We start from the raw sequence: 16513 nt of genomic DNA on the forward strand, positions 1-16513 counted from the left end.
AACCTTTTCTCTTTCTCTCACATCCCACATCAAACATCCATCAGCAAATCACATCAGCTTCTTAGCAGCTCTCACTCCTTACTGTCCCACTTGTACACTTTGGTGCAAGCCAGCATCATCCTTTTCCTAGACCACTGCAGTGGCCTCCTGTCTTCCTGCTTCCACCCTTGCTCCACTACAGTTTAGTCTCCACATGGTAGCCAGAGTGATGCTTTTAAAACATGAGGCAAGATATCAGCCCTTTACTCAAAACACTCCAACTTATTCAAAATACAATATAGGGCTTCTGATGCCCTACATAATCTTGCTCCAGGATACCTCTCTGACCTCATCTGCTATTCTCATCACTCATTCTGCCGTACTGGCTTCTGTTTATTCCTCTGTTCCTCAGATGTGCCAAGTACATTGCAAACTCAGGGCCTTTGCATTTTTAAATCCCTCTGCTGGAATGTTCTTCTCTCAGTAGCCACATGGATTTCTCTCTCATACTTCAAGTCTCTTCTTAAAAAATGTCACTTTATTAGACATAGATATTGAATGTCACCATATTAAATTTCCCTGACCATCATTTCTAAACAGCATTTCCCACCTCTTGGTCCCTCCTTTCCCTTCTTTATTTCTCTTTATCATGCTTAACATCTGACATACTGTGTGTTAGTCTATTTATGGTCTGTCTCCTCCAACTAGAATATAAGCCTCAGAAGAGCAAGGACTTTTTGTTTACTTGTATATGTCCATCCTTTAGAACAGGTAAGCACTTAATATACATCTGTTGAACAAATGAGTGTAGAGATTCCCTATTCCTACCTAAGTCATTTTTTGGATGCAGATTCAAATATGGACTTGAGTTTTTGTTGTACTTTAGCAGTTACTGTGAACTTTTGACTTTCCCAGATCATATGAGAAAGAAAATAGTTATCACCAACTCTTCAAACATTCACACTTGCTTATTTGGTTCATGTATAAAAGTTTATTAGTCAACACAGGCAGCATATAGTTTGTGATCACTCACTGTCTCTTTTGCACAGTGCAAGATACCACAAGGAACTGGGGAAAACAGCCCCTGTTGTCAACTTATCTAGAGTATATTTAATGACAGGAGTAGGTCGGAGAGAAGTAAAACATGAAACAAAGACTCATTAAGCAGAATGATGTAATAGAGCTCAGAGACAGTGTAATGTGATTCTTTTTCATTATCTCTTCGGTAGCAAGAGAAATAAAGGGTTAAACAAACTTATTTGTCCAGGAACTGGACAGTGTTACTGTGTAACTCTAGTCACAAAGGAGAATCCCAGGGCTTATTAGCATTTTAAAGGCAGAGGTCTGTGGTTTAACCCTTTGTTTCTGAGACTTATTTGACCAGGAACTCCTCCTTGCTTGTTAATACCTGTAATATCTATGGAACCTACTTTAGGCCAAAGTTGTCATCTTTCCCTTTTCCCCCCATGATTTAAGGGCTACCAAATACCTGGTGCTAGCGTAAGGAAACTGTGATAACTGCCATGAGGCCAATCAGGAAAGCAGGTGAGGGAGGGGTCCAGGAAAGTGTGAGGAAGGGGTCCTTCATGCATTGGGTCTAAGGTGCCAGTGAACCCCACAGTCCATTCCAGGACCTGGAACAGTGATTGATGCTGCAGAAGGGCTTGATCTTCTTCCCATGATGGAAGAAACTAAAATGGAACTATGGGCAGGAGTAGTTTGAAAGAACTTAGGCTAATATACAGTCCCAAATATAATTTGAAAAGAAATTAAATCCTAAACTTTTTTCACTAAGTATGACATCATTGCAGTCCTTGAAGCTGCTGCATGCATTAACTTACATAGCCCTGCACCTCCACAGTGGTGATTTATGTATCAGTTGCAAATGAGCACTGTCTAAGGCAGAAATGTTCTCATTAGAAAATGGGCAGTAGACTAATGGTTTTTTTCCTCATCTTTAGCTGTGGGGACACTGTCTGACAAGCACACACACTGTACAGACATTAATGGTCCACAGATGCATTATTGACCATTTCCTAGGCATATAATTTTCTTTGAGCATTTGTGTTTTATAATTACTTGGGGAAAATTTGCTACTTTTCTTCAGACATGATGAATAGGCTGTTTCTCAGCCTGTTAATTTCAGTATGATTACCTTAATTTACCAGAAGCTGTAAATGTTAGTACATCCTGCTTACCTCCCAAGAGCAAGCAAGGAATAGATAAGCCATTGATGGGATAAATAATTTTTGAAATCAAATTCTTCAGAATAAACATTAAAATAAGTGGAATTTTACCAGCAGCTTATTGTTTAAAATTTGATAAATAATCACAAAACATTTGGTGGGTTTTTTGGAACTTACCAAAGACATAGTTCATATTATTTTCCTTTAGATGTGTATATCTGTATCACTTAGAGTCTGGGGGGTTCAGATATAAAGTTTCAAATTGTATTTACTTGGAGTTTATTCCATACTGTTCTGTCTGCTAATAGAAACTGGTTTAACATTTGAGATCCTTGGTGTAACCACAGTCCGGACCTTGGTAGTGAAGAAGGAAGTCTAAAACAAGCCTTCTGAAAACCATAATTGACATTGCATTTTGCTTCCTAGAAAAGACATGAAGCTATCTTCAGGCCTGAGAAAACCTTTGAAGTCTTCAAAAATATTACATTTTCCACATAAAAATATCTGGTATATACTTCTTGGTTTCCTCTTAGTTTATAGCATATTGAAAATGGCCTGAAGCTGAATCCTTGAGAAGTGACAGCAAGCAGTAGGACACTGAATAAAGGCTCTCGAGTTTTAATGTGCATAAGTAGTTAGAAATGCAGCTTTCCATACCTACCCCCAGAAAATATGATTCACTAGGGCTGGGGTAAGGCCTGAGAGTCTCAATTTTCAATGAATACCAGGGAATTCTCTTGCAGATGGTCTCTGGACTACACTTCAAAAAACATTGGTATACATACAGTAAAATCTATCAACAGAAGCAACTGAACCTCATCAGTTGACAGCACTGAGTAATAACCCATGTCCACAATTCATTCATTTATCAGATATTTACTGAGTGCCTGCTGCTGTATGTCATTTATTAGTAGAGACAAGGAATAAATGGAACAAAATATTATCACTCCCCCCAGGTGTTAAGTCTAAGAGCAATCACAATATAAGAATGCTACCTTTGAATCATTCATTCCTTTGTTAATTTATTCAATGAACATTTATTGAAGATTGATATATATGCCAGGTACTTTGCTTAAATAGGATATTCTCTGTTTAAGAAGATAAAATAGTGTAATAAATTTTAGAATGATTTTGATGTTTAAATGGATAAACCAGTTATCTGGAAGATTTACTTCTGTGGAAAACTTCCTTTCTTAGTTATTTGAATAATTGAAGTTTAACAACTCTGATACTAAGCCAGATAATTATGACTTAAAATGAGGTCTTTTTAGTTGTTAAACCCCTTGAGCAGAGTTCAAAGTGCATCTGAATGATAGTTAGTTCTTACATATTATAATAAGATAAAATCTTACACATAACTTAGGAATATAAAACATTTTCTTTGGAATTCCATCTAATAATTTAGAAAAAGAATCCAGTCACGTTATCCCCATGTTCATGATCAGTGGATGTAATTGAGATTGTTTTTGAGTTAACAGTGTGTTCAGTCAAGCTGTCCAGAACCAGCCCACGCCTGCACAGCCAGGAGTGTACAACAATATGAGCATCACCGTGTCCATGGCAGGTGGAAACACAAATGTTCAGAACATGAACCCAATGATGGGCCAGATGCAGATGAGCTCTTTGCAGATGCCAGGCATGAATACTGTGTGCCCTGAGCAGGTAAGTGGCGCAACTGGCACACTTGCTACACACACACATAGTGCTCTATATCACACCACACTGCAATTCATTATTCCAAGGAAATCAGGAATGTTCAGTTACCTGTCAAAAATAACCACACTTCTTTTTCTTTCCCACTATCTTTTGATAATTACTATTTATTAAGATATACAATGGAAATTTTGACAGACCTTGTAAGATTTTAGTCTCATGAGATTTTAGTGTTTTAGATTTATTATAAAATGATACATATAATACATTGACTTGGAACTTACCCCTTTATATTTTGAACACATTTTCTTCATTTCTCCCTTTCAGTTCAACAAAATCAGTACTTACTGTATACAAAGATAGCTCTGTGGGCAATAATATTAACAAGTTGGGGAGGCACAACATGAACAAAGGATTAGTTGAATAATAGGACAGAACAGCTGTGTAAGAGATGGACCCCATAGGACTGTGCATATATTTGTGTCAGATTAGGGGTATATGCAGTTAATCATGGAGGGTTTAAAAGAAAAAGGGTCTGATTAGGAAAGTCTTCATGGGAAATTTGCCTAAAGGAAGAGATAGAAAAGAATATTCAACACTGGTTAGCACAGCATGACCTAGACAGGAATAGATGTTGTAAAGCCTAATGAATGTTAAGGGGATGTTTATATTATATTTAGAGCAGAATTTACGTGGTAAGCTTTTTAGGGGGTGTTGCAGGCCATCTAAATGTTTAGTTTATCTTGGAGCCTCCTACAGATTTTTAAGGAAAGAATGACTAAGTTCAAAGTGATATTTTAAAAAATCTCTGGGTAACTCCCTGTAGTTACTATTCTATCATCAACCACAAATTAGACTATGGTGACTCAGCTATGACCATATAGCCATAATTTATAGCAAGTCTTAAAAAACATGTAAACACTGATTACCTTTTCTATAGAATTCCTTTTTTTTTTTTTTTTTTTTTTTTTGCTGTACGTGGGCCTCTCACTGTTGTGGCCTCTCCCGTTGCGGAGCACAGGCTCCGGCTGCGCAGGCTCAGCGGCCATGGCTCATGGGCCCAGCCGCTCCGCGGCATGTGGGATCTTCCCAGACCGGGGCACGAACCCGTGTCCCCTGCATCGGCAGGCAGACTCTCAACCACTGCGCCACCAGGGAAGCCCTAGAATTCCTTTTTGATATGAATTTTAAAAGAAGTCCCCATTCACCAGGTATTAGCCTAACGAAGTTAGCAGGGAAAAAACCAACAACTTAGGGACTTCCCTGGTGGTGCAGTGGTTAAGAATCCGCCTGTCAACGCAGGGGACATGGGTTCGAGCCCTGGTCTGGGAAGATCCCACATACCACAGAGCAACTAAGCCCGTGCACCACAACTACTGAGCCTGCTTTATAGAGCCCGTGTGCCTAGAGCCTGTGCTCCACAACAAGAGAAACCACTGCAATGAGAATCCTGTGCACCTCAACAAAGAGTAGCCCCCGCTCGCTGCAACTAGAGAAAGCCCACGCGCAGCAACGAAAACCCAATGCAGCCAAAAATAAAATTACTTAATTAATTAAAAAGAAATAGAACTTCATTTAAAAAAAAAAACCAACGACTCAGTGATATCTTATAGCAAAATAAAAGAACTAAATAGGATTGTTTCTTGTCCTTGTTGTTATCTTGTCGTATTTCAGTTAGTAGAGTTATTCACTATCTCCAGTATATTAAGACAGAATAATAAAAAATAAAATGAATTAGGTAAAAAGAATATTACATTTAAAATGTACTTCTTATATAGTTGGGTCTTGCTTTTTTATTCAGTTTGACAATCTCTACCTTTTAATTGGAGTGGCTAGCCCATTTACATTTAATGTGATTATTGATATTGCTATTGAAGATTGAAATCTCTCATCTTATTTGTTTTCTCTTTGTCCCATCTTGCCTTTTTTGGTTTAACTGAATATTTTAATTCATTTTATCTCCTTTGTTGGTTTATTAGCTATAAATAACTCTTGTTTTACTGGTGCTTTAGAGTTTATAGTATACATCTTTGTTGCCATCTACCTTCAAATACTATTATATCACCTCATATAAATATAAAAATCTCAAAATGGTTTATTTCCATTTCTCCCCTCCTGTGCTAATATTGTTGTACATACATATCATATGCTACATATGCTATATACCCCACAATATGTTGTTAGTACTTTTTTTTTTTTTTTTTTTTCTTTTTGCGGTATGTGGGCCTCTCACTGTTGTGGCCTCTCCCGTTGCGGAGCACAGGCTCCGGACGCGCAGGCTCAGCGGCCATGGCTCACGGGCCCAGCCGCTCCGCGGCATATGGGATCCTCCCAGACCGGGGCACGAACCCGTATCCCCTGCATCGGCAGGCGGACTCTCAACCACTGCGCCACCAGGGAGGCCCTGTTAGTACTTTTTTACTTTACTTTTTTTACTTTAAACAGTCAATAATATTTTTTAAAGTTTAAGTAAGTAGTTTTTATATTTCACACGTAGTTATTTCCAGTGTTCTTCATTCCTTGGTGTAGACCCAAATTTCCATCTAGTATCATTCTCCTTCTTCCTGAAGGTCTTCATTTTTTATAGTGCACATCTGCTAGTGATGAATTATCTCAGCTTTTGTACGTCTGTAAAAGTTTTTGTTTCACCGTCATCTTTGAAAGTTCTTTTCCCTGAATTCTAGGTTGGTAGTTTTAGCTTTCAGTACTTTAAAGACATTGCTCCACTGTATTTTGATGAGATATCTACTGTCTCTGGCTGCTTCTAAGATTACTCTCTTTATCACTGGTTTTAGGCAGTTTGATTATGATATGCCTTAGTGTGATTTTCTTCATGGTTCTTGTGCCTGGAGTTCAGTAAGCCTCTTGATTCACAGGTGTATAATTTGCATCAAATTTGGAAAAGTGTTGGCCATTATTTCTTCAGATATTTTTTCTGTCACCAACCCCCTTCTCTTCTTCAGAGACTCTAATTACACCTATCATAGGCCATTTGAGTTATCCTACAGTTCACTGATTTTCTGGGTTTGGAGTTTTAAGAGGGTATGAGGTCAGTCATTTTTTTCTGTGTGTTTCATTTTGGATAGTTTTTATTGCTATAGCTTCAGATTCACAGTTCTTTTTTTTGCAATATCTGATAGTTTTATCTAGTACATTTTTTATCTCAGACATTGCTATTTTCATCTCTAGAAATTCACTTTGGACCCTTTTTATATCTTCCATATCTCTAACATGTTCAGTCTTTCCTCTGTCTTCTTGAATATGTGGAATATGGTTATTATAATAACTGTCTTAATATTCTTGCTTGTCACTTCTAGTATCTGCATTTTTCACTTAATTATGGATCATATATTTCTGCTACTTTGTTTTTTTATTTTATTTTTTAAAAAATTTATTGAAGCATCATTGATTCCAATGTGTTAATTTCTGCTTTACAGCAAAGTGATTCAGTTATACTTATATATACATTCTTTTTAAATATTCTTTTCCATTATGGTTTATCACAGGATGTTTAATATAGTTCCCTGTGCTGTACGGTAGGACCTTATTGTTTATCCATCCTATGTATAATAGTTTGCATCTGCTAATCCCAAACTCCCAATCCTTCCTTACCCTACCCCCTCGCCCCCTTGGCAACCACAAGTCTGTTGTCTATGTCTGTGAGTCTGTTTTTGTTTCACAGATATGTTCATTTGTGTCGTATTTTAGATTCCACATATAAGTGATATCATATGGTATTTGTCTTTCTCTTTCTGACTGACTTCGCTTAGTATGATAATCTCTAAGTCCATCCATGTTGCTGCAAATGGCATTATTTCATTCCTTTTAATGGCTGAATAATATTCCATTGTATATATATATACCACATCTTCTTTATCCGTTTATCTGTTGATGGACATTTAGGTTGTTTCCATGTCTTGGCTATTGTAAATAGTGGTGCTGTGAACATAGGGGTGCCTGTATCTTTACAAATTATAGTTTTGTCTGGGTATATGCCCAGGAGTAGGATTGCTGGATATGGCAACACTAGTTTTAGTTTTTTGAGGAACCTCCATACTATCTCCATAGTGGCTGCACCAATTTACATTCTTACCAGCAGTGTAAGAGGGTTCCCTTTTCTCCACACCTTCTCCAGCATTTTTTGTTCATAGACTTTTTAATGATGGCCATTCTGACTGGTGTGAAGGGGTACCTCATTGTAAGTCATAGTTTTGGTTTGCATTTTTCTAATAATTAGTGATGATGAGCATCTTTTCATGTGACTGTTGGCCATCTGTATGTCTTCTTTGGAGAAATGTCTATTTAGGTCTTCTGCCCATTTTTCGATTGGGTTGTTTGTTTCTTTGTTGTTGAATTGTATGAGCTATTTGTATATTTTGGAAATTAATCCCTTGTCAGTCCCATCTTTTGCAAATATTTTCTCCCAGTCCGTAGGTTGTCTTTTCGTTTTGTTTTTGGTTTCCTTTGCTGTGCAAAAGCTTATAAGTTTGACTAGTTCCCATTGGTTTATTTTTGCTTTTATTTCTATTGCCTTGGGAGACTGACCTGAGAAAACATTAGTACGATTTATGTCAGAGTCTGCTACTTTGCATACCTGGTAATTTTTTATTGGATCCCAGACATGTGAATTTTACCTTGTTTATGTTCCTATAAATATTGAGATTTGTTTTGGGAAATGCTTAAATTACTTGGAAATAAACAGTTTGATTTTTTTCAGGTCTTGCTTTTTTGTTTAGTGGGGCCAGAGCAGTATTTAGTATAGGGCTAATTTTACCCTACTACTAAAGCAAAACCATTCTAGTACACTACCTGAATTATGATGTTTTCCCCTCTGGCTGGTGGGATCAGGACCTGTTCCCAGCTCTGTGTGATCTGTGGGAATTATTCCATGTAAATCTTTTCAGGTGAATCTTTGCTTTGGGTAGTTCCGTAACATCCATTAGCTAGCTGATCAATACCAAGCTGCTACTCTCTATGTTGTTCTCTCCTGATATTCTGCCCTGTGAATTCTAGCTCTGTACTCTCAATTCAGGGAGACTGCCAGGCTGTCTGGTTCCTTGTCCTCCCGCTGCAGCCTGGAAATTCTCTCTAGGCAGTAGGCTGGGGTAGTGGTAGGACTCACCTCAATTGTTTCCCAACCCTTAGGGGCAACTTTCCCCTTCATTGCCTTTGTCCAAGGTCTTGAGTGTGTTCATTTCATATATTTTGTCCAAATTTTTAGTTGATTCAGGCAGAGGATAAATCTGATCCCTGTTACTGAATCTTGACTGGAAGTGGAAGTCTTTTGCTAATTAACTTTCACGAGTGTTGAATTAACTTTTTACTGAAGTATCATCTATAAGGATATACAGAAAAGTATACAACTAAATGAATTTTCGCAAACTGAACACATCTTTTTAACTATCACCTAGATTGAGAAACAGAACATTACCAGCCGCACCCCAAAGGTTCTCCCCACACTCCCTTGCATGTCTGTCTACTTCTACAAGGGGAACCACTGTCCTGACTTCTAACAGCACAGTAAATTTCTAAGCTTGTTATTTCTGCTCTCCTCCTATTACTTTTCTGTCAGTGAGATTGTTTTTCATTGAGGAATTTGGTCTTCAATGTAAGCAACTAGCTTGTAATTTGGTCTTGTACTTATCTTTAATAGATAAATGATCCAGCACTGAGACACACAGGCCTCTACTGCAACCAGCTCTCATCCACTGACCTTCTCAAAACAGAAGCAGATGGAACCCAGGTCAGTAAGAAAACTCTAAGCCCAGAGCTGTCAAGTTTTCTCTAGATACACAGGAAACTCTGTGTAGCATCGCGGTTAAGAGCCTGACCTTGAGAGTCAGACCTGGTTGTGAGTCCTGGCTCTGCTCTTCTTAGCTGTGTCATCCTGGGCATGTTAGGGAACTTTCCTGAGCTGCCGTATAACCAACAGAACTGACGAGATACCTGCTTAGAGGATTATGAGAGGGTTAAATGAGATAAGCTTTCAGAAAGGTTAATCCAATGTTTAGACAGGATAAGGGATCACAAATGGTGACCACTAATTGCTATTTGTAAATAAACACAGTGCTAAAACTCATGTGTAATCAGAATACCTCAAAAGAGCTCAATAAATTCAGACAAAACAGAATGCCTGCTGTGTACTCTGCTTCCTTTTAGAAGTTTGTTTCAAAACAATACAAATAACAAGGGTGGCCACTTTCCTATATTAGCATAAATTAAGATACTTTTTAAAAACACAGGCCTTATGCAAAGGTGGAGATACAAAGAAACATGAGACATGTTTGCTCTTTAGGTGAACTGTGGGGAGAAGTGAGGAAAGGAAGCTTCATTTGTGGATGCTTATGATTTGCCAGGCATTGTGTTAGGCACTCTCTGCTTTATCTCATGTAAACATCACTGTAACCCTATGAAGGAGTTAGTTTTCCTTTTTTTTCACAGATGAAGAAACAGAACCTGAGGCGATGTAAGTGCATGTACGATTCACAAACTAGAAAGTGGCAGAGCTGAGGTTCAAACCCAGGTCTTTCTAACACCAAAGTTTATGCTTTTTCTGCCATACCACTTAGGGCCTGTCGAAAGATAAAACATACAGACAAATGCACATAAATTATTACATAACCAAAGAAGGCAAACTTAAATTTATTACAAGTAACAAGAGCCATAAGCATTAAAAGAAAGGAGAAATTCCTGAGGTTGTCAGAGAGCATTTATGTAGGAGATAAGACTGAACTGGGCCTTGACAGAGGCAAGTGAAGGAGAAAGGTACTGTGGTTTTTGGAGGCTGAGGAAGGGGGTGAGCTTGGAAGTCCAGGAGATTGGAAGTTAGAGGGCACAGAGACAGGGAAACAGTAATATCAGCATAGTCCTGGGAAGCCAAATCCACTGAGCATAAAGGGTTTGTAATAAGAATTCACAGGAATTAAAATTGGTAAAGTAGATTGGGTCAAATTTCCAGGGGCCTTGAATACTAAACTCTAAGGAATTTGGATTCAGTCCTACAAATGAAGCATCATCCCTGAAGGGGAACAGTGAGAAAAGTGCTGGTTTAAGCTTCATCTTGAGGGGGGAAGAGGGAAAAGGAAGAGCACTGGACAGGCCGCTCAGAAAGAGGAAAGCCGGTTAGGAAACTATGTGCATAGTTGGAGCATCGGGAAATAGGATCTGAGTCCTGTGATGGTGAAGAGAGGATTTTGTGCTGGGGGAAGTGAAGTCTTTATTCACTAGAAGTTTTTAAAAGTCTCACGCTTACACACTTATGACAAAACAACTAAGCTTTAAAGTTCCTGAGTCCTGGGATAGTACGTGAATTGAAGTAAAAACCATGCTGGAAAATCTTAAGAGGTTGGGACTCAGCTCTCACATCACTCTTCTCATTGGGCAAGACATAAGTTTTGTTTTCGTGTTGCTTTGCCTGTCCGTGAAGGTATAGCAATATCAGAAGTCCTTTGAGGTCTGGTCTAAGTCACCATGTTTTTAATAATTCAAAAAGGCTGAAATGTGTACTTTTTGGAGTTTGGTATCTTTTTAATAAAGCATTCTTTTTAAAGCAACAGAATTTTCTCTCCAGTTTGTTTTATCATGCCTTTATCAAAAATTTGTTAAGTGTTTGGGGGCACAAACACCTTATGCTCTGCCCCAGTATTTCATATGTTGAAACATATAAACATGAAATTTTATGTTAACTTAAAAAAAATCAGTCATTGCCTAAATGCACTATAGTTTGTGCTCACGTTAAGTTTCAGTGGCAGAATCTTCTTTCCGTGGTAGCCCATCATGAAATCTCTGTTTGCGCTAATGTTTTTGTATTTGCCAGACAAAAGCTGGGGAGTGAGTTAGATAGAAATATAGAAAACAGATGTACAGAAAAGGAGACGGAAAAGAACAAGGAGGGAAGGAGTAGGGGAGGATAGAGGGCTGGCTGCACTTGGAGAGCTGGGATGGGGAAGAGGAGAGAACAGGAAGAGAACACGGAGAACGGAGAACAGAGAAGGCGGAAGAAGGCTGGTAGGGGGGTTGTTGACATAGAGAGAGAGGAAGGCCAGGGTTGGAGCTCTAGAAGGAAAAGAGTAGGAATGAGAAGTTACAGAGAACAAAGGTGGGTGGAGGGCACAGAGGCAGCTGGAGAATAGACTCAGAGAGAGCTGGTGTATGGTATGTACATGAGGAAGAGCCCAAAAGAAGAAGAAAACAAATGGGAGCCGATGGGGACAAGAAGCAAAATTTGGGAAACTGGGGGAAAGAGGAGGATGAGAGAGAGGGTGAGGAGAGAAATGATACTAATCTAAATAAAGGTTTGATTCATCAGACACTAAAAAAGCTCAGCTCAAGAACTATCTGCCTTATCCGACAGAGTAGAGTGGAGGTGTAGGTGCATCGTGAGGAAAAAACATCAGGGGTTAGACTGATGGAGAAATTGGATGGTCGGGACATTTGACAATTGGCCAATTAAGGTTGATGGAAAACAACTTTTATTCAATTAGGATAGAAAAGTTTTCAGAAACACTGAGTGTAATTGGCATGAATTTAGTGATGAACAAAAAAATCTATCACTAATCTAAAATACTTCATGAACCTATTAAACATGAGGCACAAGTTTGCCAAATGCTGAGACACTTAGATAGATGCACTTGGATACCTTAGAAAGTATCTCCATTCTTGGTCTGGAACATTCACAAGTGTGATATTGGCCTAATCAGTTCTACAGATGACTTTTTAATAAGGCTGATTGTTGAAGACTAACTTCTGGCTTTGTTTTCCTGATAGAAAATGTTAAAATTGTGTAACCTTAGACTTTTTAAAGGAATACATGTATTATTACTGAAAGTAGTTAAAGGGAAAATTCACACTGTTCTCAGCTAGTAGTTTACTGTTATTTTTAGCTCATGTGTTTAAATGGATTGTCTATCAGGAAAAATAAGTTAAATATAAAACTTTTATTTGTTCTAATATTTTGCTGTAATTCTAAAGGCAATATGTAAAGGAGCTGTGTAATAGTATATTTAGATACTACACAAATCTTCTGGACATTAATTTTAGTAATACTGATGTCCTATTTACTGAGCTGTGGTGGTTTTTATTTTGCTAATACTGGGTTAAAGCCCTTAATTTTCTAACATCATAAAGATTTTTTAATCCTATTAAAGTCATCCATAGAATGCTTTTATAACCAGTTTTCCAAATAATATACCTATTTTTTAAACCCACCACTGGATACCCAGACTGAAACTGGGCTTTTCCCAATCTTGGCAATATTAGCAATGATACTCATTTTCAGTATTGATGGCAACCCTGTAGGAGGCTTGACCATTCCAATTTTGATTTTATTTTTAAAGTGTGAACTTTCCAGAACCCTGAGCAAAATGAGTGCAGCGATTTTCTTTTTGTAGGACAAGAAGACAGAAGAGTTCTTCTCTGTGGTGACTACAGACTAGAGGAATGCTCTAGTGAGTTTCCACTTCAAGTAGTACCCACTCATAAGCCGGGGGGGCAGACCCTTCTGTCTAAACACATCTTTTATTTGTGTTCCAGCAGGTGCAACAGGTTCAGGTGTTTGCTGACGTCCAGTGTACAGTGAATCTGGTAGGCGGGGACCCTTACCTGAACCAGCCTGGTCCACTGGGAACTCAAAAACCCACGGCAGGACCACAGACCCCCCAGGCCCAGCAGAAGAGCCTCCTTCAGCAGCTACTGACTGAATAACCACTTTTAAAGGAATGTGAAATTTAAATAATAGACATACAGAGATATACAAATATATTATATATTTTTCTGAGATTTTTGATATCTCAATCTGCAGCCATTCTTCAGGTCGTAGCATTTGGAGCAAAAAAAAAAAAAAAAAGAAAAAAAAGTTCACTTTCGTTGGGAGATTGAGAGATGTTTTTGTTTCTTTCTTTGTAAAGGCCTTGGATATTGAAAAAATAACAAGGCAGAACAGTTGGACAATCTCTCTCTTGAGCCAAATTTAATTATTCTTATTTTTGTAATCAGTCATTGGCTTCTTATCTGGATGAAGGCTTTTGGAGGAGAACCAAAATGACAAGTTCCAAGGGGAAGATGAAGCTCCGCCTCCGCTGGCTCAGTCCCGACCCTGCCAAGGAAGAAGGGCCCAGTGGGGCTTTGCCTGTGCCCATCCACCAAAGGCTGTCACAATGTCTCTAAATCAGCAGCCCTCCCCTTCCCAACCAGGCAGCTTGTGTGTACAATCAGCTTCTTCTAGCAACTCTATATCTGTTGGCTTCAAGAGAATATTTTGCCTCCACATATGTACCCCTTCTCCTTTTTTTAAAGATGGATTTAAACCAAGATGCCTCCAGGAATGAGGACGAAATGAGTATATTCACAGAGGAATCCAAAAAATACAGTTTGGGGGAAAATGCAATAATTTTTGACGAGATGGGTGAAGGACAAGAAGCGAGTTATGTCGATTATTGTAGATACAATTTTCTGATTAAATCTGGACAAAAGGCAGCCTGTTCTTTCTGCTTTTATTGTATTAACAGCTGAGGTAGCTAAAGTTATTTAAAATAAAATTAAATTTATGATCCAAGTAGCTTACTTTTCCCTTTAAATCTCACTGTAAATATATTTGATTTCTTGTAGAAATTGATTTCCTTCTGTTTAATTTTATGGTTTTATTATCATACTCTTGATTTTTCTAAATTTCTGTGTGTGAAATATAACACTGATTGAATTGCAGTTACATTTGGCTAGTAATATTTCATTATTTTAATAACTGTGATGCCATGTATGGATTTACTTTGGGTTTCACATCAAAATGCCACTGCCAGAAAGAACTGTTCCAGATGAGCTAGAGCATACTGCCCTAGAGTGTCCCTGGGATCATCTAACGTGAGAGCAGTGCAAGGAATTATCACCAGAAGTGCACAGGCTACTTGTACAGAGAAAAATTACTACTCAAAGAAAATCTTCTTCTTTTTTTTTTTTTTTTTTAGATTGACTTTGGGAATTTGAATTTTCATCAGTGCAAATATAAATCTCTCTATTCCTGCTCTGAGGCTAATTGATACCATATTTTCCCTTTGTGTCTTGTCACTCTGCCACGTCTTGTCTCATCCTGGCCTCTGAGTCAAGGACCCAGTGAACTGACTTTCTAGTTGTAGAAGTGCCACTGAAAGGCCAGGAAAGCTTGAGAAAGGTATTCTGGAAGAAGCAAAGGTAGACCCCCATCACTCGCCTTTACTGCACCCCTGGGCCTGTGAACGATGACAACATCTGACATTGTGCACCAGCTACCTCTGCTTCCATGGCAGAGAAAAGGCCATAAGAACTAACAATGGAAGAGGAGCATGGACTCAGACATCAAGGAAGAAGCCATTTTCCCAGGTCCTCCTTTCTGCATCTCACCACCCCTAGTTACAAGTAACTCCATTGAACAGCATCTATTCAGAACCTGTACCGAATAAAAAGATTGATGGAAGGGCTCAAGTGGGTAGCAACTATGAAACAGAAACAGGACACTCAGTTACAAACATTCTCTCTTTTAGTTTTTCAGAAAAATGCATCCCTGATTTAATTCATTCCCAGCTTGAAAGCCCAGCCATATTATGCTAGTCCCTCCCAAACTGTTCTAGGAGGTCATTTCTGTTTTGTTTGTGATATTTAGACGTGCAGACTTCAGGAAGTTCACCTTTAACTTCAGCATTCCAGATGAAGTTTCCTGACTCAGTACTTTTGCATAAGGAACTTAAAAAAAAAAAAAAAGTGGTAAGGAAAATTGGAGATGCTAACATCCTCCCCCATCCCAACTGCACCTTAAAGTATGCATGTCACCTTCAAGGTTTTATAATTGCACTGTTTGTTTTATGTATGTACAGATTAAAATTATTGCTACATTTGAGGAAAATAAAATTGCTTGCTTGTATGTAATTCCTGTCATTCCACAGGAAATTCACTTTTCCAGCTACTGAATAGATGGGTTGCCTCTTTTTACAGGGAAGAAATGAAACCTACATCCTGCAGGAATTGTCAAAACCCAAAATGACTAACTATAATTAAAGGATAATAAAAGAAAGGATCCCTGAAGCTAAAGCTCCTCGAAGTCACCCTAATAAGAACCAGCCCAGTGAAATTTGAGAAGGTCCCAGTGAAGTTGAGATCGTAGGCTGTGAGGAAATTCTAACTCTGGCCACTTGTCTGATGATTAAACACTCTGGTCCTACTGTTTCTTGACCTAGGAGATCTGGTCCAGGCAGCACTTCTTAGCCACAGGATAACATCTCTCCCACAATCATTGGTTTTTACGTACTAACATTTATTATTATTATGCAGATGTTGAATCTTACTTGAGGAGGCTCCTTCTTGACAATGCATTTTATGAAAATTAGGCCCTGTTTCTTGTTTGTGTGTTTTTAAGGCAACTAGGTTCACCAACACTTGGCCAAGTAGGGCTGGCCAGGGTAAGGAGGGTGAGGAAATGTGATTCTAGAGGGAGGGGAGGGAGTTTATCACACACACATTCCTACACATAATTACACACAGATTTGGTAGCTGTTGTCTGAAATTATACATTTGGGGGAACAGAACCTTTTTTCCAAAAGTCAGGATAAGGTAAAAAAGATACTTCTCTTAGGTAAGGCTGAACATTGATTTAAATTTATCCTAAGGTAGGGGTGTGAAGGCCCTTAGAAAAACAAATAGTAACAAGTGAGGAAAAAGTGAGGTTGATATAG

General features: G+C 38.4%; 1 protein-coding gene across 12 annotated transcripts in view; it reads left to right on the forward strand.

Annotated features, from left to right (window-relative positions):
* The window catches only part of NCOA1 (nuclear receptor coactivator 1), a 264878-nt gene extending 249208 nt beyond the window's left edge, over positions 1-15670 (forward strand). For 9 of the 12 annotated variants that reach the window (XM_060116868.1, XM_060116867.1, XM_060116866.1 and 6 more), the window contains 3 exons: positions 3644-3827; positions 9472-9561; positions 13350-15670. In XM_060116868.1, the coding sequence (XP_059972851.1) occupies positions 3644-3827; positions 9472-9561; positions 13350-13520 (445 nt within the window). In that variant the 3' untranslated portion in view covers positions 13521-15670. Of the gene's footprint in view, positions 1-3643; positions 3828-9471; positions 9562-13207; positions 13265-13349 lie in introns of all 12 variants that reach the window. The other 3 variants (XM_060116874.1, XM_060116875.1, XM_060116873.1) reach the window with 3 other exon arrangements.
* Positions 15671-16513: the final 843 nt, after the last annotated feature.

The sequence above is a fragment of the Mesoplodon densirostris genome, chromosome 14, assembly GCF_025265405.1.
Source record: "Mesoplodon densirostris isolate mMesDen1 chromosome 14, mMesDen1 primary haplotype, whole genome shotgun sequence".
Lineage (NCBI taxonomy): Eukaryota > Metazoa > Chordata > Mammalia > Artiodactyla > Ziphiidae > Mesoplodon > Mesoplodon densirostris.